Source organism: Melanotaenia boesemani, chromosome 10 (assembly GCF_017639745.1).
Source record: "Melanotaenia boesemani isolate fMelBoe1 chromosome 10, fMelBoe1.pri, whole genome shotgun sequence".
Classification (NCBI taxonomy): domain Eukaryota; kingdom Metazoa; phylum Chordata; class Actinopteri; order Atheriniformes; family Melanotaeniidae; genus Melanotaenia; species Melanotaenia boesemani.
The window spans coordinates 32443262-32471094 of NC_055691.1; the positions used below are offsets into that span (position 1 = coordinate 32443262).

Here is a 27833-nt window from a genome sequence, read left to right on the forward strand (position 1 = left end):
AATAAGTTATGTGGCCTAAATACCTTGCAGTGAATGGAATGTTCCTTCCGGCAGAATCTTGCAGTACTGTAAAAACAGCTTTTTCTGGGCCTGTCTGAACTTATACTGTAGGTATTTCCAGTTAGAATACCTGATAGAAAAAAAACTTTCCCATCTCAAGTCAAAACAAGATGATAGTAAGATAATTAAACAATGTGAGTTCTTTTCTTCACCCGTGACACTGTAATTATTCACTTCCATCCATCTTGTTTGCTGCCGTTGAACATGAAGGTACAGCTTTGATAGTTTTTGAGGAATATAACTACAAACAACATGGATACAATCCAAATGAGTCACATTTTTGGCATCAGATATTTCTTATATTTGGTGGTATTTACAGTACATACTGATGTGCTGTTTCCATTATGAAATGTACAGTTTGTTCATAACAGTAGTGACAACTAAAGATGATCATTATTAAAAATTCTCTACTAAACTGACCTATTTGTTTCACTTTTTAAAGTAAATTGGCTTTTTAATTCCACATTTCTAAAATTATTCAACCTCCCTAAACCACAGCTGCAAACCATGCTTTTCTCATTTTTTTTAAATTATGTGTAATAACTGGAGAACGGTCAAAAAAAAAAAAGAAAAGAAAAAAGAAAAAAGACTCTTAGGGGCCAGATTAGGTCTACAGTGATGTCCAGTTGTGAGAATGATCCCTTTCAGAGAAATTACTACACTGATCACAGAGAGTAGCTGAACACCATCCCATTTTCCTTCCATTAAAGCCCCCTAGTTTCATTCTCTTCTCCTCCATCTGTGTCTTGAGATGTAGTGACTCTAGTGTGATATGAGTAATATGAGTGAGGCTAAAAACACCTGACAGGGAGTGAAGGACAGAGGATTTCCACAGATGAAGTAAATTCTTCCTGGAAGATAAGAAATGCAAACATTACACATTACATAACCACTGTGTGCTTGTTTGGTGTCTATGGTTATGTCTATGTATGCACAGCTCATACATTCCTATAGGCATGTGATTATCTCATAAGTCAACACTGTGGGGAGGAGTATTAGCAAAGATTGCCTGTGTTTTGTTGGGATGATTAATTTATTTACATACTGGAAAGACTGTGGAAAAAACTGATAGGCGAAATATGGAGACTGTTTTCTGTCTGATAGTTGTGTGTGTGTCTCTGTGTGGGGGTGTTCATGTCATGTATTCATACAAGTGACTGGGAGAACCGGCACACTTGGAAACATCAGTGTGCAGGTTATGGCAGTTCCCCTGAAATTAAATTCCATGTTATGGTGGCTGTGTCAGCTTCAAAATGAACTTATGTCAACATCATATGCCCTCAAGAACTACTAAGGTAGACATGTCTCATCCTCATCCACCCAAATACAGTCAAAATAGAGAATGTATCACAACAAATTTGTCTCTGATCACCCTTCACAGAGCAATATTTAGGTAATATCTATTGCTGGTCACAATACGTTACCATTAAAACATGTATACTCCAGATGGGCTTAATTTGGTTTACTCCATTACTCCTGTTTTTTATTAGAAAAACTTCACGTAACATTTCCCCTTCAAACAGCAGAGCAAGCGAGATCAAATGTTTGCATGCTGTATTATTTTAAACACATATATATATCACTTTGATTAAACTAATGCTACAGATGTTGTTAAAAAGAAAAAAAATACCTTCTAGATTTATTTCAAGGATTTTCCTGAAGTAGGCTGAAGCAACATTTTCAAAATAAAGGTTTACAGCTGGTGCCATCAAGAGGCAAAATTATACTATTACACCAGCAATATGAGCAGCAATATTAGCCAGGAAGAAGTTCTTATTTATATTGTACTTGACTCTACCGCTAAGCCTTTAACATAAGGTAATTTAAACATACAATAAACATAAAATTGGACCTTTTTTAATCACTGGGTAAAACATAAGCTTCTGAGTTTTAAAAATCTTGTTTTCATTCTGAAAATTGCAAACATGAAGCATTAATTACATCCGTTTTATAGTAATCTAACATAACGATACAATAATATTTGAAACCCCATTGGTTTGGTAGTCCAGAGAACATTTTTATTCTTTTCTTAAAACAAAAAAGAGAGACTATCTTTTATGGTCCAAATGATTAGTCATGAGCAGTGATGGATAACAAGTCAAATACTGAGAGGGAATCCCCTTTGAGGAAATCCCCTTTGAGGACCCGCCATTATCATAATATGGTTCTTCTCATTACTTTGTTTTGGATCTCCTCATCTCCTCCTCATCAATCGCAGTGCCTGACTAAAAAAACTGATGTTTCGATTCCTAGGATGCAACTGGAGGTGAGAATGGTGCAAAAAGAGGATAACTGCTAAAGGAGCTGTAATAGATAACATGGAAGTCCTTTGGACATCTGTGACAGATTATCCTAAAATATCAAATCCAAAGTTAAAATATAAACTTTTACAAAGACTGCCAATGCTTATCTTTTAGAGATGACATAACATAGAGGAAATCTGTAAAGCAGATGCAGCTGTTGTGCCATATTTGATATTTAACCAGTGATTGACACTGATAATACAAAGTTATTTTATCTGAATTTTTAAGAATATTTATTACTTCGAGTCCTTTCCTCCTCTCTAAATGCATGAAAAATATGCACGACGAGGCAGTAAGGTGAAGAATGAAGGATGTACAATCTTAGAAATGAGAAGAAGACTGGTGCTGGTAAACCAGACCAGTCTGTTGTTAATCTGGATGTGAGCTCCCTCTGCAGGGCTGAAGCAGGGGGTGCTGGTGGTGTTTTTGCAGAACTGCTCTGGCCGTGTGAGGGCGAGATATTGCTGGTCTGTCGAGGATTTTTGACATCTTTTTCTTGACGCCTGAATGCACCTTAGACAAGTCCATATCCACACTGAAAGACAAAAAAAAGTGTTTAGGACCATTTATCATGAACATCAAATTTACTCAAAATATTAAAACATTATTAGTTTCCATTGCATCAGTGAAGTAGTCACAATCATATTTTGATGCCAAAATTTGAGCATTTGTAGACAATTTAAGATAAAATCTGTAATACCTAACATTTTGGAATGAAGACAAATAAGTTAGTCAGGAATAACAAGCAGAAATAGAAATGTCACATTATCTGTGAGCAAAAAACATTTTAAAATTATTTCATTGATATAATAAAAATGCAATGAAATCTAATGGCTATACAGTGAATAATAGCTGGATATCTTTATCTTATCTTATCTTATCTTATCTTATCTTATCTTATCTTATCTGATCTTATCTTATCTGATCTTATCTTATCTGATCTTATCTTATTTGATCTTATCTTATCTTATCTTATCTGATCTTATCTTATCTGATCTTATCTTATCTTATCTTATCTTATCTTATCTTATCTTATCTTATCTTATCTTATCTGATCTTATCTTATCTTATCTTATCTTATCTTATCTTATCTTATCTTTTCTTATCTGATCTTATCTGATCTTATCTTATCTCTTTATTTGATACATTCTGTAACTTGATAACTATTGCCCCAAGACTTTATTATCTGAGATGTTTCCCTTAAATGGATTCTCCTCTCATGAGAAACAAACAAAAATAATAATAATAAAAAAATTTAAAAGACTTAGGAGGAAATGAACCATTACAATTATCCCCATTACAATATCATACCCTGAATCCATTAGCCCTTCTTGCGGATCATATGTTGGAGGAGGGTGGGGCAAGTGTACGGGGCGGGGCAAAAGAGGCACCTTGCTCCTGGTCTTCTGCTGGACCCTCTGGAATATGAGGTCTGTTTCTGCTGCATTTGCACCTGTTCCAGGGGTGCATCCCTTTATGCCAAAATCAAGTGAATGTTCTAAGTTGGCCTGGGTGAGACGAAGCCTGCGTGCACGGATCTTTGGCAACTTTCTGTCAGCAGGCGCTGCAGTGGTACAGACAGGAGGTGGTGAAGGGGAAAATGTGTTGTCTGGGGACAACGACAGGCGACTAACATCAGTGGATAAGGATTCTTGTGGATGCAGCTCTGACAACAAGAAGAAAAAAAACATATAATTCACAAGAGTTAAGTTCATTCTGTCTTAACAATACAATGAGGTAATTTGGCCTTATTGCACTCACCTGGGGAAAGAGACAGGATGGAGGAATCCAGTGAGCCAGTATCTAAGCTGTCACAGTGTTTCTCTTCTCCCCATTCTTCATCACTACTATTGCTCCTCATACAATCAAAGCCATCTTCTGCACCATCATATGTCTCTTCTTCACCGCCATGGTGAATAGCCAGGATCTGCGGCGTTCTTTCTTTCTCTATTGCCTGAAGATGCCTGTGAAATAACATAAGAAAATATTTCATTTGACCTGAACTTCTGCCACGGAGGTCTGGTTGGTGAGGCAAACAAATTAGAAGATGCACAGAAACTGGCAGTGATGAGACTGTGCATAATGCATTTATAGACAAAGCCCTCTGGCAGTATACAAATGTACATGTTGGCATTTAAATCCCTCTTTATTTAAAGTCTCACATGGCACAATAGAGATTCAGAATGAGCTTTCATACATTCAGTGTGTATGAAAGGAATGAACAATATGTATGCAACTGTTTAATACCTGCTATGTTCTTCCCTCCAAGCCCTCAGCTCAGCAAAAACATTTACACGTTCTCCACGATCCGGCGTCTCGAGGTCATACGTGTGTTCTGGTATATGGATGGGCAGGTCACGAGAAAACTGAGTGGATCTGGTAGGTGCTGTCTAGGAAACAGGAATAAAACTTTTAAAAGCTAAATATATCAGTTATGCATACATTTGTTGGAATGATCACATAGATATTGATGTCAAACACAAAAGAGATGCTACTGTAACAGTTTGGACGGTTTTGGAAACAAGAGCCCACACAATGCCCTTTGAAACAGCTCTTCACACATCTCCATCACCCCTGTCCTCCACTTCCTGTGCTTGTCTTCTCTGGTTTCTGTCCTCCTGTCTATTAGCTGCTTCTGTTTATACTGACATGGTATTAAAGAGGTGAGCTGCTGGTGCCAGACAGTCATTATTTCCTGTCATGGCTTATTAAGCTTATCGTTCGGCTGATACTAAAGGCTCTGCTGTATGGAAACAGTCTGGTGGAAGTGACTGGGTGACAAATGGATTAATCTGATTAGTAATTGAGTGAAATATTTGTTTGGAGAGCTTTTTTTCTGCTCAATCACAAGAGTTTTGCCTCCACTTACCTTCAATTTTTCTCGTCTTGCTCGAATAGCTTGTACTGGGTTTCCACAGAACAGGATTTTACCAGCTCCTTCACAAACAAGCACATGAGAATGGTTCCAGTAAACTGTTCGACAATACAATCAAGGCCTTTTGGTGGCACTGTCGGGTTAAAATTGCTTTTGCTACTGGGAATGTTTAGTCTGACTTTTACAGAAATGCTATTAAAACACAATCTAATGTCCTGAACAAGAAGCAGGGTGTCTAACCATGTGTCAGGAGGCTGGTTTCTGCTTCCACTGCTGCTAGATCAGAGTCTGAAGAACCAGGTCTTGATCCAGGAGGGGAGAGAATCCCAGACCTGGTTGCTGATATGGGTCTGGAGCCAGTGTTTGGTCTGAAGCCTGCAGATGACCAAGGCCTGATATAGGCAGGACTGGAAGAAGGGTGCATGCCAGAGATGCTGTAGGGACATCCACTGTCTGCTGTCTCCTCTACAAATAAAGACAGGAGATGGCTATTGAATCAAGACACCTTTAATTAACTGGTTTGTGTTAAGTAATTAAAAAAAAAAGATATAGAAACCATCTCTACTGGCAGCCCTCATGGAGTTGCACTCTTTAATAGCACTACGGAGAATATCCATGTCTTCTTCCATGGTGCTACAGCAGGTCAGCCTGTCCTCCTCCACCTTTGCATCATCTAAGTAATGCAACTGAGGGATCAACTCCCTCACAGCTGCCCTGTAACTATAGTCTGCCACCTGGAAAAAAGAGAGGAAAAAAGGGACAAGAGAGAAGCTGTAAATGTAGATGGCAAACAGGTGTTTAAAAATTTAAATGACAAGAACAAAAAGGGGAAAATGTGTGAAGTCGAAGATGGATAGACCATCATACTAGTTAGAAACTGACTTAGAGGCATACTTTGATATATTTGATATTGTTTCATGAAAATGTTATCATTTCACTTTAGTGACAGGTGTTGTGAAGCAGAGGGCTCATTTTTACCACTGTTTAAATTGTAATCTGCAAGCCTTTTTGGGTTTGAGGTGTCAAAGTTCTGCAGTTTGAAAAAGCAAGTTTCCATTTTAGGCTGCTGCAGGATATAAATTGTTCTAAAACTCTAGGCCTCCTTTGTTCAATAGTTGGTTTGACATTTTTTCTTAAATAGATGGCTGGTCTGCACTGCAGGTAGGACAGTTTAGTACCTGTGCTTTGCTAACTAGTCATACTGGTGCAACATATGCAGAATGTTTGGCATTGTGTTGCTGAAATAAGTAAGGCCTTTCCTGAAAAATACTTTCATTGGTTATAAACTTCTGTTGTTTTAAACCCTGCTCATATCATTCAGCATTACTTATTAAATCCAATTGAAAAGTATATCCAAACTTTTGACTGGTACAGTATGTGGAAGTTATACATTTCATGTGCACTAATACCCCCATACCATCATGGCGTCTGGCTTTTGACTTTCAGTAAATGATTTATAATTTTGCCTCAGTCCATCATGAAAGCAAATGGTGGACTGAAGCAAAAGAAAGGGACCCAGCAGCCATTCAGCATTAGTTTTGGACTTTCTTGCTCTTCTTCTTTTTTAAATAATTAAAGATATTATGTGCCTCATATGAAGAAATTGCAAAACTCTTTGCAATTTCACATCCAGCAACATTATTAGTCTTTACTTAAATTATTGAAACGTAAATTATTTAACTGCTTTTCCACACACTCTTGTCTTGTGGTGAAGCTAATCCCCTTTTTTCCCCTCAATTTTGCTCTGGATGTTGTTGGATTATCTTTTACACTGTGCCATGATATTGAATTGCTGCTAGTTAACCTAATTAGCATTACACATTACACAGCTTTCCCTTGTCCCAACTTTCCTGACACTTGTTGCTGATATCAGATAAACAATAATCATACATTAACAAAAAATTTTTACAAATTAATAACAAGCCCACTAAAATATGATTCTGAAGTATAGTCTTCCATTAGCACAAGACAAAGAGCAAAGATAGTCCTGTAAACCATGTAGCTACTGGTGAATCACATTTGAGCTTGACACTCCTGGCCTTCACCAAACCTCCCAGATGCAATGAATGAAAAAGAGAGTGAGCGACTGGCAAGGAGGAAATGAAAAAGAAAAGAGGAGGAGAAAGAGGCCTAACAGAGAGGAAGTGAGAGGATGTGTGTTTGTGTGCAATGGAGAGAGCAAGAGGAGTGATAGTTTGGCAAGAGAGCAAACCCATGAACCCCTCAGTTACTACAAAGCACAGACCTAATGCATATTCAGCTCAGCATCTCCACTCATTGCCCTAGTTTCCTAATTAATGCTCCACTGGTGGGTGTAAATAAACAAATTCAGAATGGCCCAAAAAGCTCACAGCTCACTGTGATGGAAATGCAATAAGCAGCATGTACCTTCTCCTCGGTACCACTGAAACAAACCGTGGTGAGTTGCTTGCTATGCTGGACATTTGCATTGTATTTCATGTATTCATTATTTTCCCGAAGATCACATATGTGTTCTGACATCACATTAGAAAATTGTATCATCTGTAATGATGTCTCCTCAGAATAGTGTTTAGATCAAGGGTGCCCAAGTTTGGTCCTCAAGATCTACCATCCTGCAACTTTTAGATGCAACCCTTCTCCAACACACTTGAATCAGATGCCATCTGCATGTCATTCAGCTCTGCAGAGGCCTGGTAACGAGCCAGTCATTTGACATAAAAAATACATAAAAAATGTATGCATATTAAAGTTAAAACAAGCCTTGACACTCCAAAGTAACAGCAATTAAAAAACAAAAACAAAACAAACAAAAAAATCATTATTATCTCTCTCACACGCAGTCAAGCAGACATCCACAGGCATGGGTCCTGTGAAGCCAGATCAGGACAAACAAGTGTTTTAATGCTTCAGCAAACAATTATAACATCTATCATTCTCATTATCACCATAGCAAGAAGACTGACAGGTGATCAGAAGCACAAGTTGGTCTTTACAACATCAGATGAATACAACACTTCCTGTTCAGGAACTCTGCCCAGCTCCTTGCATAAGTTTTATTCAACTCAACCGTTCTCTGTTTGGTTTCATCTTTGCCAGGTTGCTGTCACTTTAAGCATTGCACCACTTAGTTGAGGCTGTACTACTGTCGTGTTTAAAATGTAGGAACGTGAACAAGTGCACAAACTACGTCTAGATAAACACACTCAAATGCTTACTTTTAATCTAACCCCTAACCCTCCTTGTATAAATATAGAAAGGACAGATTTTTCAGATAGAAAGGACAAATAATTTCTAAAAATGAAGTGCCACAAAATAAGTAGATCATACAGGTACATAAAAGGCTAACAGCTAAATATGTGTGACATCTTTTTTTTAATTGCTTTCTCCCTTTTAAGATTTTGACTGGTATATTTTAATTTAAATGCTATTAAAAACATTTTATACAAATTTCCCTACCTGAGAGGAAGAAGGATTCGGGTGTAGACACACAGGGTTTCCCTGCAAGGTAAGAGTCTGGAGTTTGAGACACAAACCCAGATACTGAACCTGAACTAAATCATCCACCTCATTTCCTTCCAAATCTAATAGCTGCAGGTTCTCCAGCATGCCAACCTGACTCAGGTCTGACACGTTGTTATAGGCCACGTAAAGCTCCTGAAAACACAGAAGGAATCACAGAAAGTTTAGAAGGGAAGAGAAAAGTTAAAGAGTTGAAGATGAAAAGAAGTGTTCACAAAGAGACCAATAAAGTAACATTCAATGTATAATCACAGAACTTAGGTCATTCTCTATTTGATTTGTTTTCTTTCTTGCTTATGCACAATATGCACTCTACAGATTTTTTTAAACAATAAATATATTAAAAAAGACATTTCAGATATCTGTCAATCAGTCATGTGCATTGTTTACATGTGATCATAACATATATTTTTATTCTCTGAAAAATCCATGTCATAAACTAAAGATTCATCATGTTTCCTCAGTATATTTGACTGTTAAACTGATTTCTCTGAGCAATCTCTTATGTATAAACGCTACCTTAAGAGAAGTGAAAGAAGAAATGCCATCTAGGTCTCGCAGGCAGCAGCGAAACATTGACAACACCTGCAGGTTGGAAAGGGTGGTTCCCAGGTCTCTAGGGAAACAAAATAGGACATACTTGGAGTAGACAGGGAAGGGAATTACACAACATGGTAAATCACAGGAGAAGCTGTGCAGGCTAAGGTTTTTCTTTCCATAAATGCAGCCCTTTCTCTGTCTCCTATTCTTCTTTACAACACAACCCTGCTTAGACCTTTCCAGAGGAATTTTTCTCATATCTCACCATGTAACACCCTCTCTACTACAGCTTCCATAGCCCAGAGCACGAAATGCTATCAGAAGTAATGCATGTCCGGCTGGCTCTGTTCTACTGCTGTCAGGGTGGAGCAACTCTCTATCTTTTCTGCTTGTCCTCATGTATCGCTCGGTGCTTTTTCTGGTAATATTTTTGCATCTATCCTATCATAAGAATAAATTATAGTTTTATCACACGGCTGTGTCTAGAAGCAGACTAGAAGAACATTCCAGGAGAATCTGTGGTTGTTCCCTGTCTTTTCTCTTTGAAATTTCAGAATGAATGAATCTGAAATCTAATATGTCATAAACCCTCTGTATCCAGTTGTGAGACAGCTGGTTGAACCTGTTCCCTACATGTGTCTATAGTATCTCTAAAACTGCACTAAACATCTCATCTGCTGGTATCTGGTTTACAAGCTCAAACATGCATCTTCAATGCATAAAGTACATATTGTATTATTTGTTCCTATTGTGGACAGCTTGGGTGAAAAAGAGCACAGACCTCTCTAAGATGTAGCTATGTATGGAAATTTACAGATAGTTTTAAGTTATAGAATAAATAGAATCATACATTTGTTTTAATCCATTATGGTATTTCCCTTTTGGCTTTAATATTACCAACATCTTGAAGGTTTAGAAATCAGTAATATTCCGTTAAGTAATTTGCTTTTCAAGAACACAAAAAAGGAAGAAAGCATACAGTGACAGTTACGTAACTTACCTTACTGACATGATCAAGCTGTTGTTCATTCTGAGCTGCTCTAATCTGGGCAAGTAGGCTCCTACAAGATGACCAAATAGGCAAAGCAATATTTCTCTCTCTCTGACATGACACTGACATGATTATTTCATTTTTATTCACTCTGGTAGCTTAATAATATATTTGTTTCAGTTATACCTTCAAGGAAATCAACCTTAATGGAAGGCTAGGAATGACTCACACATGTACAGACAGTGCTACATCATGCAGATTTTAAGATTGATAAAGGTGACAACAGTCATCATGTTCCTCTCTCTATTATCTACTTAGCCATCTAGAACTGGTTGGTATAACTGTCTTCTGTTCATGAAAACAATGCATCCTTTTAAGACAAATGTGAACGCTTTACCCACGCAATTAGGCTATGACACATTTATGCCTTGTTGTATGACATCTTACCAAAGTTACCCAGTGTGTTTTCTTGGGTGTCTACACAGACTTCCAGAGAGGTCACGTGAGAAAGGTCCTGAGTTCCACAGAGCAGTTCCTGTAAGAAACAGACATTATCAGCTGACCCACATGTCTCAGTCAATTTGTTTGTATTCTTACTCAAGATATAATCATGTCTATAGTTGATGTTTAGTTATTTACCATGAAATAATCCTGTCTGCTCATTTCACCATGAAACAGATATTTGTCCAGGCTGTGCTTTGTTTTACAAGTTTGTTTTATAGAGATGGTTGTCACTAACATTAGAGGCTAGATTTTAATGCTGCAGGGTAATACAATTACAAAATAGCCAAAATGTTTAATTGAGATTTTAAACAAATAAACAAACAAACAAAAAACTAAACACTCTTCACATGACCTCAAATAAATTATTATCCTTACAGTGTCTGCTTCTGCAGTTTTCTTCTGATCATGTATTGATGGTACTGTTTTCCAGTGAAGTCTGTTCATGAGTTGTATTTAAAAGGCATGTAAATCCGAGACACTTCCATGCAAGAATGAGGCTAGAGAAATTGTTAAAACCAAGAAAGTTTTAATGCTGTGAAATGTAATAGTGATTAATTTTAAATTATATCTTGGTCAGAACTTGGATAGTTTGCTGGGTAGAGAAGTGAAGTTATATAGAATATGTGATAAGAAAAAAAGCATGGTATGCATAAATGACAAAGCTGAATAAAATTATTAGAGCTGTCTGCTTTTTTCTAAAGATTTAAAGACTGACTCTAGAAGTTTAACCTAATTTCATATCTGCTTGTCTGACCAAAGCTGAGGATCTGAGATAAAGCCAAGATACTTGCTTCCCTGTCTGTATTGCATAATTTTTAATCCCCACTTTAAGTCTCTGTGATTGGCAACTTCCTAACTGAAACCACAATAATAATAATAATAATAATAATAATAATAATAAAATATTTCCCAATTAAAACTACTAGCATTTTTAATATAAAAATAAATAATTAAATAACACATACGAAAGAGAGTCTGATTAGAGATGACAGATTAAAAAGCAATTTCTCAGGCTTACAAGAACGATCTACCTGAACTATTTCGGCATATAAATAAATAGGTAAATAAATAAATAGATAAATAGTTTGTATTTTTAAAATATAATTTTAGTTAATTTAATATAATACATTAAACTTAAGTTCTTCTAAGGACTTACCAGCCTCTCTGGGGAAAGATAAAGCTCCACTTCTGTGTCAAAGTCCTCACAGGGTTTAGTGACAGGAGTTGGGTTGATGTAGCCTGAACCACTCAGCTCAGTCACCAGAACCCGTGCCGTTCCAGGCCGGACCTCCTGGGCCACAGGCCCATGACAGTCATTCATCTCTCACGGCAGTCAGAAATAGAAAAAAACCTTAAAAACAATTAACATCTCGCTTGAGACGTTTTTTGAAAGGAGGGATTTAGATAGCATTAAATTGGCTAGAGACTGCTTGCATTAACAGTCACAGCTGCTTATATTACTCGAAAAATGCATTATTTAATGTCACATTGAAATTTAATTAAAACACAATATAATACTGTATTTATACAAAGAAAATATTTTACCTGTTACAGAAACTTGTCCAGTCAGGACCTAACTAACACAGCTAAGAGCTCAGGAGGGAAAAGTTTACTTGACAACCGGAATCGACTTCCTGGATACCCTCCCATGGCTCCTTGGGATTTGTAGTGCAAGCGGAAAATATTTGTAACTTCATCTGTGCGCCACGATCTTTGGCAAATGCGACCAGCACAATAAATTAGGCCAAAATCAGACTGTTAGCTGGAATTCAGCCAGAAAGAGTTTGGCATTTGTATGGTTAAAACATATTATAGTCTCTTGTTAATGGATAGAGAAAGGGTTGTGAAGTGTGAATGAGGGGGTTACAATCCTAAAGTCTTTCGAGTTGACTTGAAAATAAAAATAATGCGGAATTCATAATTTATTTCAATATTTGCTTCGATTAATTGTCTGCGACGTTTGGGTGCTTCTTTGTTAACTCGGATTGATTTGCTCAAACGGCAAAGTCAAGTAGCCGTCTTCGTTGAGTGACATTTTTTTTTGACTGCACTCGAACGCATCATAGACATGCAGGGTAACCGGGGCGGTTCTAGTATGTTTGATAGAGCTGGGCGTGGGTCTGCACTCCTCATCTCGTCTCTGCTCTGTTTGGAAGCACATTGTTCAACGCGGGCTCATCATACCTAGAATCTGTGAATGCTTTGGTGCGTTTTAGCCATTGAAAAAAAATCAAACATTCATAAAGGAAAAAATAAGGAAGACGCAGATACCTGAACACTGTGAGACGAAGCTCAGGAACATTTTGTTTTGTCCAGAGAACCAACGGAATTGAAAGATTTTTTTCTTCCTCTCCGGCAGACGAAACGTTGCTCTTGCCGCTAATTAGACCTCTGCTGGTTGTGAGTATACACTTTACATTCCTGTGTCAGAAATATGTTGCCAGTGACTGTTTAATTTTAAGTCACAGGTCTTCTTTCATATGCTTTCAGTGTTTTGGACACCGCAGGAGATTGTGGTCCACAGTTAAAACGAGTTAGCTAGCTATCATAACGTTTTGATTCACGCCCGGCGACCTCGAACATTATTTACCCAGCTCATGCTTTGACTTTAACTCTGCATGCATGATAACATAAATAGTTCAACATGGTTTTGTCTAGACCTTAGTTTTCTAAAGCGGTTACCAGTTCGGATAAACAGAGTTTGGGTGTTAAAACTTGGTAAGGAGGGCGTAAAATGACTGGCGTGGATTTCCCCCCACTCGTGTTTGTAATGAAAAAGAAACTAGACATGTAAGTAGATCCTGGTTAGATGGGATTTTACTTTCTGTCTCCTGTAAAGACAGTCTTGAGTGTGATGTTTGTGGTGTCTATAGTGGCCATACAGACAAATGGGGTGACGCCCCATCACACTAGACTTGAATGTTTCACTGCGGAAGTCAGATTCCATTACAAGGCATTTACAAAGATGGCATGGAATAATCTGTACTTAAAAAATGGTTAAAACTAAAATTGAAGAGAGAAACACATGTCAAAAGCAGCTGTCCGTTAGGCTGTAACACAGAGTACAGATATAATTTGACCAATCACAGCTGTGAAAAATCTATTGTATAGAGCATTTATTGAAGCATCAAACATTTTAGTTTGCATCTGCTTTTCATGCAGGTCAGAATGGGTTTAAATTTGCTATTATTGAAAATAATTTCCCTGTTTGCTGTTAATATTTAACCACATTCACTGCTTCTGACTAAAGCATCACATATAAGAAAAAGTGACTAACACTGATTCATGCGCATTAGTCTGGATTAGAAGAGCCAGGTATCAGTCCTTTAGATCTGTACAGTTTCGAGTTTTCAGGCAAGGGAAGAATTTGGTCAGCTGGAAAACTTTTGGGAATAGTCCAGCAATAGAAGTGTAATATTAATGTGTTATCCCTTTCTCAGAACAGCTGTGATCTGAATACTACCAAGCTTCTTCCCAAATAAGTGTGACTTTTCTGAAAATTAATTTAGTGCAAATTACAAGTTTTCCTCACACATTAAGAGCTTTAAACATGATTTGTTTTGTTTTTATTCCCCTGATTTGATATCAGCTTTATCTTCTTGTACAAGGATAGTAAATTTACAGAAAGGTGTTTTTCTTTTTAATTGAATAATGATTGTGGGCTCTTAGGTGGTTTCTGTCACATCAAGGCATACAAACGCCACCTGGATTTAACTAAGCAAATAGATGTAAGCCTCCTATTAGATAATTACTGCGTGGGCAATTATCTTTCAGCTGGCAACAAGTTATTTAACCCCAGCTGATGCAATGAGTAGCTTCTAATTTCTTAAACAACCATGTAGAAAGACACATTTCATGTTTGTGGAAAAGATGCTAGTCTGTTTAAGCAGGGTCAATCATTAGCATCCATCAGGCAGAGAAAAATCTAAGGAGATGCAGAAACTACTAAAACTGGGTTAACTGTCCATTGCATCATTACAAACTGGAACCATTGTGGGAACCATTGTCTTCCAGGAAGAAATGTGGTTGGGGGGGAAAGTCCTGAATGATGGTGATCAACGATTACTGAAACATTTGGTGAAATCAGATCAAAGTAAAACAGCAGTAGAACTCAGGGCTATGTTTAATAGCAAAGCAAGAACATTTTCACCTGCATAATGCGAAGGGAACTCAAGAGATTGGGACTGAACAGCTGTGTAGCCATAAGAAAACCACTAATCGGTGAGGCTAACCAGAGAAGACGGCTTCAGTTTGCCAGGGAGCATAAAGACTGGACTCTGGAGCAATGGAAGAAGGTCATGTGCTCGGATGAGTTCAGATTTACCCTGTTCTAGAGTGATGGGAACATCAGGGTAAGAAGAGAGGCAAATGAAGTGATGCATCCATCATGTCTAGTGCTACTGTACAAGCCTGTGGGGGCAGTCTATGATCTGGGGTTCCTGCAGTTGGTCAGGTCTATGTTCAGCAACATTATGCTTCCAAAGAATGAGGTCAGTGACTACCTGAATATACTGAACGAGCAGGTCATTCCATCTTCCCTGATGGCACGGCTATATTCCAAGATGACAGAGTGGTTCAGGGGACATGACACATCATTTTCATACATGGGTTGGCTACCACAGAGTACAGACCTGAACCCCATTGAGAATCTTTGGGATGTGTGGGAGAAGGCTTTGTGCAGTGGTTGGACTCTCCCATCATCAATACAAGATCTTGCTGAAATTAATGCAGCACTGGATGGAAATAAATCTTGTGACAATTACAGAGGCTTATTAAAACAATGCCACAGAGAAGCAGCTGGAATCAAAGCTAACGGTGGTCCAACAAAATATTAGCATGTGTGACTTTTTTTGGCTAGTTAGTGTGTGTGTCTATGACTTGGTGTGTGTATGCAATCAGAACAATTTCCCAACAACAACACGTAAAACACTTAGGAGTTTGGGGGTGTTTGGTGTCTGGTAAGCCTCGTGGCTCTTCTAACTGGCAGTCCTTTGTGTGGGGGTCAGCTGGCCTTTTCATCTCTGCTGCTGCCTCCACCATCTCACCCTGCCCAACAAGCTAAAAGGATGACCCAGTAGGGAAAAGGTCACTGGGACTCTAGCGCCGTTAAAAGCCAATTGTTTTTACAGTTGCACAGATGTACATTTATATAAATATTTGTAAGGATTAAAAGGTATAACAAATGATTTATTAAAGGATTTTCTCTTTAAATTAGTTTTTTTCCTCTTTTTTTTCTGGCAGGTTGAAATAACTGGAGCTTTTCAGTAAGTTATGGTCAACTGGATATATCTTTCAGTTGACAGTCTCCATGAAAGCCGACTCACTACCTCTGCCAGGGCGGAGCTCATGTATTCAACAACGTTGGTCGTCTGTCTGTTGGTAACATGGCTCAAAAAGTTATGGGCGAATTTGGATAAAATTTTCAGGAAGATGGGAATAATTTTGCTATTAGAGCTTCTGACTCAAAAATTATGCCCACAATCATTGAAAAAAAAAATTTACGATGGCTTGGCGGAGGTCTGTGGTCTGAGTGCTTCTAGCTTGTGTTGTGTTGGGCTCAGAAAACAGAATAGTCATTTCTAGGTTGATGGCCAACTCTTAAGTTTGGATGTTTATAGGATGGTGATGTCATTGGAGAACAGTGGGAGGGTGTGGTGAGCTATCAGGACTATAGCTTGCCTCATGGAGTCTCAGTATCTGACTGTGATACCTCCCTAGAGAGGGTCTCCTTACCATCATTGTGCCATTAAAAATCTATTATCTCTGCAGCGGTTCTGCCAGTATGGATTCTTTAACCAATTAGGTACTTTAATGGAGAGTAGATTGCTTGTTGTGGAAGATGGTCATTCATCTGTCCTGCTTCTTGCATCATGTGGATTGCGGTTATATGACTGTCAGATTGAAAAGAAACTTAAATAAATAGTATTTGGTAAAGAAACAGTTGGCAAAAGATGAGCTTTGATGATTTTTATTATTGATTATGAATTTTTCACTTTCCATGTTGACCCTTCTCTCATGTGTTTATGCCCTTGGCATAAAGTGAAAGTAGCCCTCAGCCACTCTCCTGCTGCCACCCCTATCGCTGCTTTGTGCTCGCACCCTCCGTAAGCTGTCATGTAATATTATCCTCTTGGTCCAAGCGAGGCACTAGGGTTTCAAAACGAAATGTTAATTTCCCAGGCTGTAGGTGGTGTGCTATAAATAACCTTAAACACAAACATGCTGTGTAGTGTTCCTTGATGAAATGGGGAGCAGCTCTGCAAAGGTTTTAAGAAGTTTGAAATGGAAAAGGTCACCACCTTGCATGAAGCCTTTCTGAGAGGGGTAGCAGGAAAATTTCTGCTTCTTTTGATCAGGATTTATTCTTAACTGTGTAAAAGTGTAAAAGTAAAAACTGACAGTTCTTTAAAGCCATCATGGTAGCATGATTATACACGTGTACTTGTACATACGTAATTTTAAGTGTGAGTGCAAAAGAGTGATGCACAAGTCAACATGCACTGCCAGTAATTACTGTACAATAAGAAAATCAGGACTGTACAGGAGTATGCGTGACACTGCTCGAGGGAGGAGGGAAGCTCATTAATTTATGTTTATAAAGATCAGAATAACTTGAGCTGCACACTCTGACTTGGTCTCCATGAGTGGATGAAACATGTAAAAAGAATGGTGCAAGCACTGATTTTGGAGTCCTCATCCATCCTTCTATCTGCACAAAGACTGGTTCGGTTTGAGCCATCGCTGACACCAAGTGGCTTTAAGAACATGACAGCATGTATCAATAATTCATTTAGCTATTTATCTCCATATGTATGTGTGGATTATTAATCATCAGCTGACAAGGCCTAGTTTTAGGGAGCAAGACATGGTTGGCTGCTTTTGCTTCCATCAGTCTTCCAGTAGCAGGCACAGATGAGTTGAATTAGCATTTTAGGCTCTAATATTTAATAATTTCACACATTACATCGATGATCTGGTTATATAAATAAGATGCCATAACTGTCTGTGTCAGAATTTGAAGAACTGAGTATCTGTGTGTGATAGCATAGATGTGCTGCTCCTTCTGTTTTTTTTTTTTTTTTTTGATGTTTTGTTTTGTCCTGGTCCCTAGTTTCCTATTTATTAGCATCAGTGATAAAAGAAAGCTTCTTTTGAAGATAATATTTAACATATCAATGATTAAAAAAGGCACTTTATACATGGTGTGATATGTCGGTATTTGGGAGCGTCTCAAAGATAAATTGATCTTCTAGAGGATTCATGTTAAGGATTGAATATTCTTCTGAACACTATAGGCAATCCAAGTGCATCATCTTTGTTCAGTCTAATTTTAGTATGCAGCAAAAAGGCATACTTTTTCTTTAGCTAGTCTTTTCATTGTAAGCCCTTAGAACAAGGTCTCAGGCATTATCAGCTAATCACAGTCATCATCTGATGCAAATTTCAGAGCTATAAAAAGGCTGACTATTCAAACTTGTCCTACAATTTACCACCATTTAGAGGGAGCTGTCCAGTATTAAAAAATAGTAACTACAGAGTAGGAGAGAGCTATAAAAAAAGCCTCAAGCTACATATTTAGCCGTGAGACCAAAGAGGGTGTCACTCGGTATTGACACTGCGTTATTAGCTTGGCTATTTTTGTATTTGCTACATTGACATTGTTTAATATGGAAAATAATGTGCACTTGACAAAAATTCTAAACCAATGTGCTTCTTTAACGATATAATTGTTGGACATCAGTTCAAGTTTTACTCACTTAGCTGCTTATAGTTTGGCCTTGTGTCAGCAGACATTGGCATGTATGTTTATGTGTGTCTGTATTTATTTTGCTATGACACACTAGTGTAGGCAGTGACTGAACTCTGATGTAAAACAGATGTGTGGGTTGGGTGTTCTTGGTTAAACATATGAACTCTAATTAATCTGTGAATATTAGTCATGTAACAGGACTGGTACTGACTGCATCAATAGAAAATTTAAGCCCAGCTGACTAAGTGCACTGTCAAGAACAGGGTTGTGATTGGTTATATTTGAGTGGATCAAAGAGGGTCATGTGAGTAATCATTTAAAAAAATAAATGGTATAATAGCAGAAGTTACTTACCAACCTCTGCCATCCTGCCATTTTAGCCATCGCTGTCAGAAAAGAGCTTTAAGGTTTATTGATTGATCTCTCTAATCTTAATATAATCCATTTAACTGATTAAAGTATCAGCCTTGTGTAACCAAAAACATATTTTGTATTTGGTCATTGTTAAAGTAATTTTTAAAGTGAAATTAATTAATAATTATAAGCTGATGCAAGTTATAATATCTTAATGTATTTAACAGCAATATCAGTTTTTCATCATGTGCTTGTTTTCTTCCTCCTTTCCTTTTTTTCTCTAGCTCTCATAAATAATGTCTGCTCATATCTAAGATTATCTAAGATCTTTTTAGGATCTAGGAAATTTGATTTCGATGAATCTTTCTGATATTTTATAGACTTCTGTCACAACAGTAACTAGAAATTATAATGATTGTTTCTTGTACATTTATTCATGCAGTTTTAGTAAACTGAAAAAGACCAGTGCCTTTTAATTCCATGATCCTCCCATGATTTTAAATATTATTTTGTCTGCAACTGGTTTTGCTGACTGTTCCACTTTGCTGTAAAAAGGCTGCTGATGGTCTGACTTTGTGTTCATACCCTGGCTTGTAGCGTCCAGTGATCAAAGATGTCCTTCCCTGAATAATTCTCTTCATCCCACAGCTGCTGTTTATTTGGTTTGAGGAGGCACTCAGGAGCAAATCTTGCTCTGTGGCTCTGAAAACTGCAGGCTGACTTACTTACATTGAGCTAAAAGGAAGCTAAATATTTAGCCCCAAGTTGCAAGGATCAGCCTAATTCTCTTCCTGTTGCACTTTAGAATTACAGCAGCTGGTGTATTTTTACATATTGTAGATGTTGGTGATGGCTCTTAGAACTACTTGGTCCATTGAGGCGAGGCATGACCTACAGGATCAAGGAACACACAGTGTTTGTATCTCTGTGATTAAATGAGAGCAGCAAAATGACAGTTAACAAGTCAGCTTTTCTGTCAATCATTAACATTGTTCCAGTCGTAATGTTGGCTAATATTAGTCTGCCCTCGCAGTCGCATGCAGGTCAGACACAAATAACACAAACGGGGGTTTTTTTTGTTCAGTTTCTATTTATACAAAACCACGCCCAGAGATAAAAGTAGAAGGTTATTTTCTCTTCCTGAACAATTTGCTATATAAGTGTCATTTTATTAGAACTCTCCTCATTGTCTAATGAGTAAACCATCCAGAAGCCTTACTGGTGTCAACTCCTTTCTTTCCAGAAGGAGGATTTAAGATTAAGTCCAGCTGTGTGTGCACCTTTGGGAGTTAAAGCACAAGGGAGAGGGTGTGTGTGTGTTTTCTGCTCTGACTGACTAAAGAACTGATGTTCAGTGCTTATTGGTGAGTCAGGAGTCTGTAAGAGATTATGATTGATGACGTTTCTTTGCCCACATAACAGCATATATAACCTTTGGTGTTCATGATATCCTAATCGTCTGAAGACTCACTAGCTGGTGGGTCAGGTTAATGATTCTCTTCTTCAGCACTCAACAGACTGCCGATGAGCACGGTTAACCCCTCATGCTTGTCTATTTCTCTGAAATGCTTCATATAACCTTTGAGACACAAGAGGAAACTTTTGAAGAAGACAAATTTAAGACTGGATGGGGGTTAGGGAGGAGCAGATGCACAGAGGTTTTCTACATAATATGATTCAAATATGATTCTAGGTTTGTGCTGAACATGTGCACAGTGTTGAATAAAGAACATCTGTAAGAGATTTTGTAAAACAGAAGGGAAATCCATTATACCCTTGCACATTTAGGAATTCCCAGTTATTTTTCTCTATAGTCTGAGATGACATCATGGTGACATCACCTGAGCAGTCACTATCTGTGTGAGGCCAAGCTGGTGCTGCAGTTGCCATAGGCCTCTGGCAAACTTTTTTAGATGTCAGCCACAAAATTTTACTACATTTATTTTTGCAACGTCCTAATAGGAGTTTCTTCTTCTGTAACTCTGAATCATCATGTCATTTACTGGGCTGGTATCGGGTCAAGGGTTTGGTAACTTGGGATTTTTTGTCATTATGCTGAATCACTGAATTTTGCCACAGAACATTGTGGAAAACACCCAGATGACACCTGGAATATCAGATACTAGCAGTTCTGTGGTTGGAGTGATGCTGAAAGATCTGTGTTTTGTATATACAATGCTCTACATGTCTGGTTCTACCTTTCTAGATAGTTAGTGCTTTTAATCAAATCATTTTCACCCAAAGTTTCCTGCTTTCTGCACCTCTTCCTCTGCTTTATTATTCAGATATTGAAGTTTAATTTTTAAAGTTGAGATTTGTCTTTTATCTGTCAGTGTTGAAATTCTTTACTGTCCTCTGACAGGTTTTAAAATGCAGACAATACATGTGGATTCCTACAAAGGTTATACTTAGGGTGGACATCATTTATTTATTCCTCTGGCGACACCTCTTCAATAACAAAACTTTGATTTATGATCAGCATAAGTCTGCAACATCAGCTAGGCCTATTTAGTTGGTTGAATGGGTCCACAGGGGGCAAGAGCAGGGACACCTGGAGTCATAAAGTACTATTTAGGCCTCTCCCTCTGGTTCTATGGAGTGATTCCAACAAAAGAATCAAGACAAACCACCAATATAGGATCTACTGTCAACAAGTCAGTTGACAGTGAATAGATTTTGATCTTAAGAAACATTTGTAAATGTTAAATATAAGGTTCCAGTTAACTAGATAATTAATGTTTTCTATTTTTGTGTATAAATATTAATGTTTTTAGTTCTGGCATGTCACTGAAGGCTAAAAAGTAGATATTAGTAATGTAAAACCCAAGTGATGGGGATATGTTTGCCAGTGCCGTGCCCGCCCTCCTTTTCTGCCTTCCCAGTTCTTCTCCCTCCCATGCACTGTCTCTGCTGCTCACACTGAGCAGTGGAGGATTGGAACATTGAGTACCTTCAGCACATTTTTCACATTCCCCTTTGAGGGTCTTAACCTCAGCCCCCACTGAACACACTCTCCAACATATGCGAAACACTAAAATTTCTCACTAGGTTTAGATGTTTTGTCTGTTCTGCAAGTTGTGGCCAACATCCTGGTGGTTTTGTGGCAGACGAGAAGAGTTTATTAAAATTCTGTGTGTTTTATGATTTTTTTTTAATACTAACTTGCCCCTCTTTTCTTACTTTCTTCTCTCCAACAGTGGTGTTTGGTGGGCAGTGGTGGCAAAGATGACGGAGTATAAGCTGGTGGTGGTTGGAGCTGGAGGTGTGGGCAAGAGTGCACTCACCATTCAGCTCATCCAGAACCACTTTGTGGATGAATATGACCCTACCATAGAGGTATGAGTCTTTTCTGGTTGTTCTGCACATCATTCCCGAGGCAGTTAATTTGGAAGTGGTGAAGGGCTGATCATAATGCTAAAACATTTTATTTTCTCATAATCAGTCCTGAGGAATATTTTGTGCACCCTACTGAGATGTCAAATCAGCCTAAACCAAGTTACTGTAATTTAATTAATTAAATTTTGTGGTCAGGCTTGGAAGAAATTCCTAATTTTTCCTTAAGAAAAAACGTTGCCTCCGCCCCTTTACTGTGTATTTTCAAGAAATAAGACACTGAAAGACTTGCAGACATTGGAAAAAGTAGAGGGAAGGCCAGTGAGAATATTTTTTTCCTCTCTTTTCTCGCTTTTTCTGGATCTCTGTCTCCTCACTCTCCCTCTTTTTCGCACCACGCCTGCCTCTGGCCAGACAATGTCCTTTTTGTGTATTTGCATTCCTGGCCCCTATGCTCTAACAAACAAAGGGACAGCACTCCATGTTTTTGTGACTACATGTTGGAAGGCTAAACATTAGCTCTGATGCCTTGGTTCTCTGATCTCTTGAATTTATGTGATCTGAAAATGGAAATGGGAATTGAACATCGGTATAGGTTGATAAGCAATATTACCTACAGTCTCTGTGTCTTTGTACTGTTTGTATGAGTTGCCTCAAATTCCACCTGAACCCGTTTTGTGAGTCACGTTTGATTGGTGTCTTCAGCACTGTTCTGAAATGTTGAGTTTGTTCTTGGTTCTTCAGGACTCGTACCGGAAGCAAGTGGTGATTGATGGAGAGACCTGCCTTCTTGACATCCTGGACACTGCAGGTCAGGAAGAGTACAGCGCCATGAGGGATCAGTACATGAGAACTGGGGAGGGCTTCCTCTGCGTTTTTGCCATCAACAACACCAAGTCTTTTGAGGACATTCACCAGTACAGGTATGTTCAAGACAACTAAAAGGATTTTGTGCAGATATAATCATGTATATTTGCTGATCAGTTAGGGTGGAGATCAGGCATAAAATCCTTTGTTAGCCCTTTTTGCTCCTCTGTATGTATATTTGTATATGCAGTGTGAGTTACAGGGACTCCCCTGGGGTCTGGAGGGGAGAGGGGTGTGTATACGTGTGTGTGCCAGCTCTCTGCAGTAGCAGGGTGATGTCATGCTGTAGCGTTTAACACGGCTAAAGAAAGCTTAGCCCCCAACTGGAGGCTTATAGCTCGATGCCAATGAAATCGATCCTGACTCAATTAGAGGAGCAGGCAGAGGTAGCACTCCCAAGGACAGGGAAGGAGAAATGGAGGGGGTGGGGAGTTTCAGCTGGAGATGACTACTCTCTATCTTTGCCATATTTAGTCTTTCTCATCACATTAGACACTCATTTATCAGTCTTGCATGTCACAAGTAACAAAGGTTACATATGAGGATGTCTGTGGGCATTTTTTGAGCAAATTGCTCATATTTGTTTGGATTACTGTCATTGCTGTCCAGCTTTTTTTTTTTGGACACGGCTTGAACACAACTGTTGTGCAATGTGCGATGCATGCATAGGTTTTTTTTGCTCGGTTCTAGGATAATTTGTACCCCAGTTATAGCTGGTGAGTTGTTTTAAAGATCATTGTCTGTGTTTGTTGGCAACTATTGTTGAATTTTTGGAAAACTTCTTGTTTGCACCTATTGACATATCAGAACAGTTCTTGGTGTTAGTATTTTCCCATCAGCTAACAACAGGTCAGTTTCTTAAATCTATCAAAACTCTTGTTAATTACTGTAAGCAGTGACAGAACACGGGTTGGACTGGTGGTGGTGGAGGGATCAGCTGTACAGGGGCTGACTGAGGAGTGGCGAGCTGATCTGACCCACTCCTCTCCCTCAGTTCCCCCTGGCTGCATGGCGTTTGGCACTTGCTGCTGTAGTGATGAGGTAATGCTGTTTGCTGCCTGCCTGTTGTCCATCTCTTCTCCTCCCCCCTCTATTTCTTCTCACCCTCCTCCTTCAGCAGTGCAGCACAGCCCAGCACAGACAGGCCCTGGATCTTCCTCTGGGTCCTAGAGTTCCCTCGATGGTTGGTTCTCCAGTGGAGTTGCTGTTGTTTATGAAGCTGAGAGACAATGACAGGGAGACATGTCCTTGTTGCTAATCGCAGTGCTTGGATGGATTAAAAGAAGGAAAAAAATTAAATGTCAGCGTCTTTTTCATGTTTTTATGCCACAGAGAACAGATTAAACGGGTGAAGGACTCTGATGATGTACCCATGGTGCTTGTGGGAAACAAATGTGACCTCCCAGCACGAACGGTGGACACAAGGCAAGCTCAGGACCTAGCTCGCTCCTACGGCATCCCTTACATTGAAACCTCTGCCAAAACACGACAGGTCGGTTATTAACATGAAGCACACATCCACTCACTCCACCTGCATTTCCATGGAGAAGCCCTTTTCTTTCCTCTTGTTATTCTAATTTTCACAAGCCTATTAATGCACACAAAGAGCAGCACACGGCCTGTGGCATGATGTGATTTGTGATGCTGAGAACATTTTATTATGCTGCAGGCAGTGACTCATAGCCAGGTTACCTTGGCTTGAGAAGAGAGCTACAGTATTTGAAAAGCCTTATGAAAGACTTGTTGCTGCATACCTCCCACTTTCTGTAATTTACTGACAGATAAAATGCATTTACGCAGATAAATGCATTCATATTCATCATTAAATCTGCAGAATCTCTTAACTCAAAAGGAAACTTCCTGAATTAAGCACCGATTTATGTTTAGTCTTTAAGATTTCTTTCATCATTTAGTTTCTTAAAATTCAGGGTTACCATCGTAATGCTGCCAACATGGGTGCATGCATTGTATTCCACTCATGATTGGCCATAGTAAATACCAAGATCTTTTTATAACCTTTGTATGTTTGCATGTACTTGCAGGGAGTAGAGGATGCCTTCTACACACTGGTAAGGGAGATCAGGCAGCATAAGCTGAGGAAGCTGAACCCACCGGATGAGAGCGGTCAGGACTGTATGAGCTGTCGATGTGTGGTATCATGATGCAGGTGAGACTTCACACACAGAAATTCTCACCCAGTTAGTCTGTTATGATTGATTGATATGATTGTTAGAAAGAGCTTGTCAGAATTCCACTTTAAAATATTTCATCTGTTCACATAAAACAGATAAATAGACATTAATGTCTTGTTTTATTTCATTTCCTAGCTCTCCGTTACATGCTGAGGAGAAATGCTACAGCTCGAAGTGGCAGCATGGACTTGAGGACAGAAAGATAAAACAACTTATAGATGAAATATGAACTTTATCAAAAAGAGGATGATTGAAGCAAAACTTCACAAGGAAACCACCAGAACCATAAACTTTATAGAGAAGAGGATTTTGAACAGTTGCCTAAGTGGCTTGCTGAAGTAGTCTGGTCTGGTCCCACCCAACACCTCCTTTTTTTTTTTTTTTTTTTTTTTTTTTTTTTTTTTTTTTCTTTTTTTGAGAGGGGGGGGTTCTGCATCGACATGTGAGCAACACCACTAATGACTCTTAAACTGGGTTGCTCCCCATTTTTTTCTCCTGTTAACTTATTGTTTTCAGTCTCAACACTGGTTGTTAAGGGGGTGTCTCTTACCTCCTCCTGCCTTGAAGCCTGACCCCCGCCCCCTCCCTGCTGCCTAGCCGCTGAAAAGACTGAATGATTTTTAAATGGAAAGGACTGGAATGGTCATAACTCCCCTAACACCTCTCACATGAAATGAACCACTTCCCTTCCTCACTGTACCTGTGTCTGGTTTCTGTGAATGGCTTCTGTCATTGTATTGGACACAGTGACAGCAGCGTGGAGGTTTATGTGGTCAAGACTGTAAATTTTTTGTTGTTTAACAGTTAGTTTATGCTGTAAAAGAAAAAAAAAAGGTTTTTGATATGAATCTTTTCCCCATTTTCTATAGTTGGTAGATTTGAAAGCCACTGACTACTGTAAGTGAAAAGAGGTGCTTGCCTAAGAAGACACCAGGTTTGATATTTTTCATTTTTATTTACCTTGAGACAGTTGAAGTTCCTTCTGGAATAAATGTCTTGAAAGGAGGACATAAATAGCTCTCCAGGATGCATCTACCTTGACTATTTACAGATGTTTCGTTGTGAGGTGTCTTTGCAAAATAATAATTGTAATGGCTAATGTACGTAGGTTCTGGTGCAATAGGACTCTACTTTCCAAACTTCACCTAGTGTTGAGAATAAAACATCTCTCACAACTACTATTTTTCTGTTTTACTTTGCTATAAAAAGGAAAGGTACAGTACATGGAAAAGCAGTTGTCATCTTTGCTAAAGCAGCAGAGACCGATTGTAGTTTTAGAGAAATTAAGAGCTGATTTTTCTTGTGATTAGTTTTGGTAACTGTATGGTTTACAACTGTTTACTACATGTTGATAACTCCTATTTTTAGATTGCAAGAACGCCTCTTTTTGGACAATAAGGCTCAGGAATCAAGGTCCATGAAAGTCTCATTTACCAGCCCTGGAGTCCAGGGTGAGCGATTTCACAAGTGTGTTTTGCTTAGTGTAACGCACAAGTCCTGCCTCGGAGTTGATCTTCAGTTTTTCCACACATGCCGTACTATCCTCAGTCTGCTCCTATTTCTCCACCACCTGCAACCCTTCAAAGGAACAATACCAAATGAGGTGCTAATCTTATCCAAACCACATTTACTGTACATACATGGGACTGTTGTGCTCGATCGGTGATGGATAGTTGAGTATGGGAGTGCATTTCTTTGTTTCTTAATACTGAAAGGCTTGTGCTCTCCATAACTATTAATTTGCTGCCTAAATAAGACTAATCTGTGTTTACTTTGCCTTATCATTTAGCTAGTTTGTACCTCATGTTTGCAGCGAGCTCTGCCTGAGATGATTATGTTTGCTGTCTTGTTTATGTCTGATTATGTGCACAACGAGAAGTATACGTGTGTGTTGTGCTGTACAGAATTTAAATGACAACTCACTAAAAACACTACACTGTTTTTTCTTTATTTGCTCTGTGATAACATTTGCCTGAATAGGATTTAGTTTAATATTGCTGGTAAAAAAAAAAAAAAAAAACTGCATTTAAATTTGAAGACATGGCCGAGTATAAAACAAAATGACTTAATTATATAAATAAATGGTGATGTCATGGACAACACAGGCATTTTTTTAAAACGTGCATCAAATCCAGAACTCTGAAGAAGACATAAAATGCTCTAAGGCCATTGACTCCTTTCAACTGGATTACTGTGTTATGTATGATCTAGCTGATTTTGTACAATTAATATGACTCGTGTCATGGCTTACAGAAATTTGACTAGTTATTGTTTGGATGGTGGTGGTCAACTTATTTATCAGTTAACTCCTTATTTCTCAGCTTGGAGGAAGGACAAACTGTGAATGTGTTTTAGTTTTTGTATTCTGTTTGAAAGAAGCTTTGTTTAAGTTATTGACATGATGCAGGGGGATGATCCTTGACCCCACTGTTGTTCCCTTCTTTTTTTTTTTTTTTTTTTTCTTTCTTTTTTTTTTTTTTATTCAAACATTTTAATAAGTAAAAAAAGTGTAGATTTAATAAGTTGAAATTACAGTCCTAATGGTTTTGCTTGCATTTATCAA

General features: G+C 38.4%; 2 protein-coding genes across 3 annotated transcripts; one reads left to right on the top strand and one right to left on the bottom strand.

Moving 5' to 3' along the window:
* Positions 1-1649: 1649 nt before the first annotated feature.
* Positions 1650-12655, bottom strand: lrrc56 (leucine rich repeat containing 56). Of its 2 annotated transcripts, XM_041997153.1 has the most exons (13): positions 12320-12655; positions 11931-12097; positions 10718-10805; positions 10280-10340; positions 9259-9355; positions 8677-8874; positions 5795-5972; positions 5479-5703; positions 5233-5300; positions 4611-4753; positions 4125-4327; positions 3675-4029; positions 1650-2898 (listed from the first exon to the last, which is right to left on the bottom strand). In XM_041997153.1, exons 2-13 carry the CDS (start codon positions 12093-12095, stop codon positions 2733-2735), a joined length of 1947 nt encoding a protein of 648 aa, XP_041853087.1. In that variant the 5' UTR covers positions 12096-12097; positions 12320-12655; the 3' UTR covers positions 1650-2732. The 2 variants fall into 2 exon arrangements, with proteins under 2 accessions (XP_041853087.1, XP_041853088.1); XM_041997154.1 differs by lacking the exon at positions 12320-12655 and having other exon boundaries at positions 11931-12205.
* A 145-nt stretch (positions 12656-12800) lies between these two features.
* On the top strand, positions 12801-26448 carry LOC121647597 (GTPase HRas). Its single transcript, XM_041997155.1, has 6 exons — positions 12801-13174; positions 22076-22214; positions 22956-23134; positions 24411-24570; positions 25121-25245; positions 25406-26448. The coding sequence occupies exons 2-5, from the start codon at positions 22104-22106 to the stop codon at positions 25238-25240; spliced, it is 570 nt and encodes a 189-aa protein (XP_041853089.1). The 5' UTR covers positions 12801-13174; positions 22076-22103; the 3' UTR covers positions 25241-25245; positions 25406-26448.
* The last annotated feature ends 1385 nt before the right edge of the window (positions 26449-27833 follow it).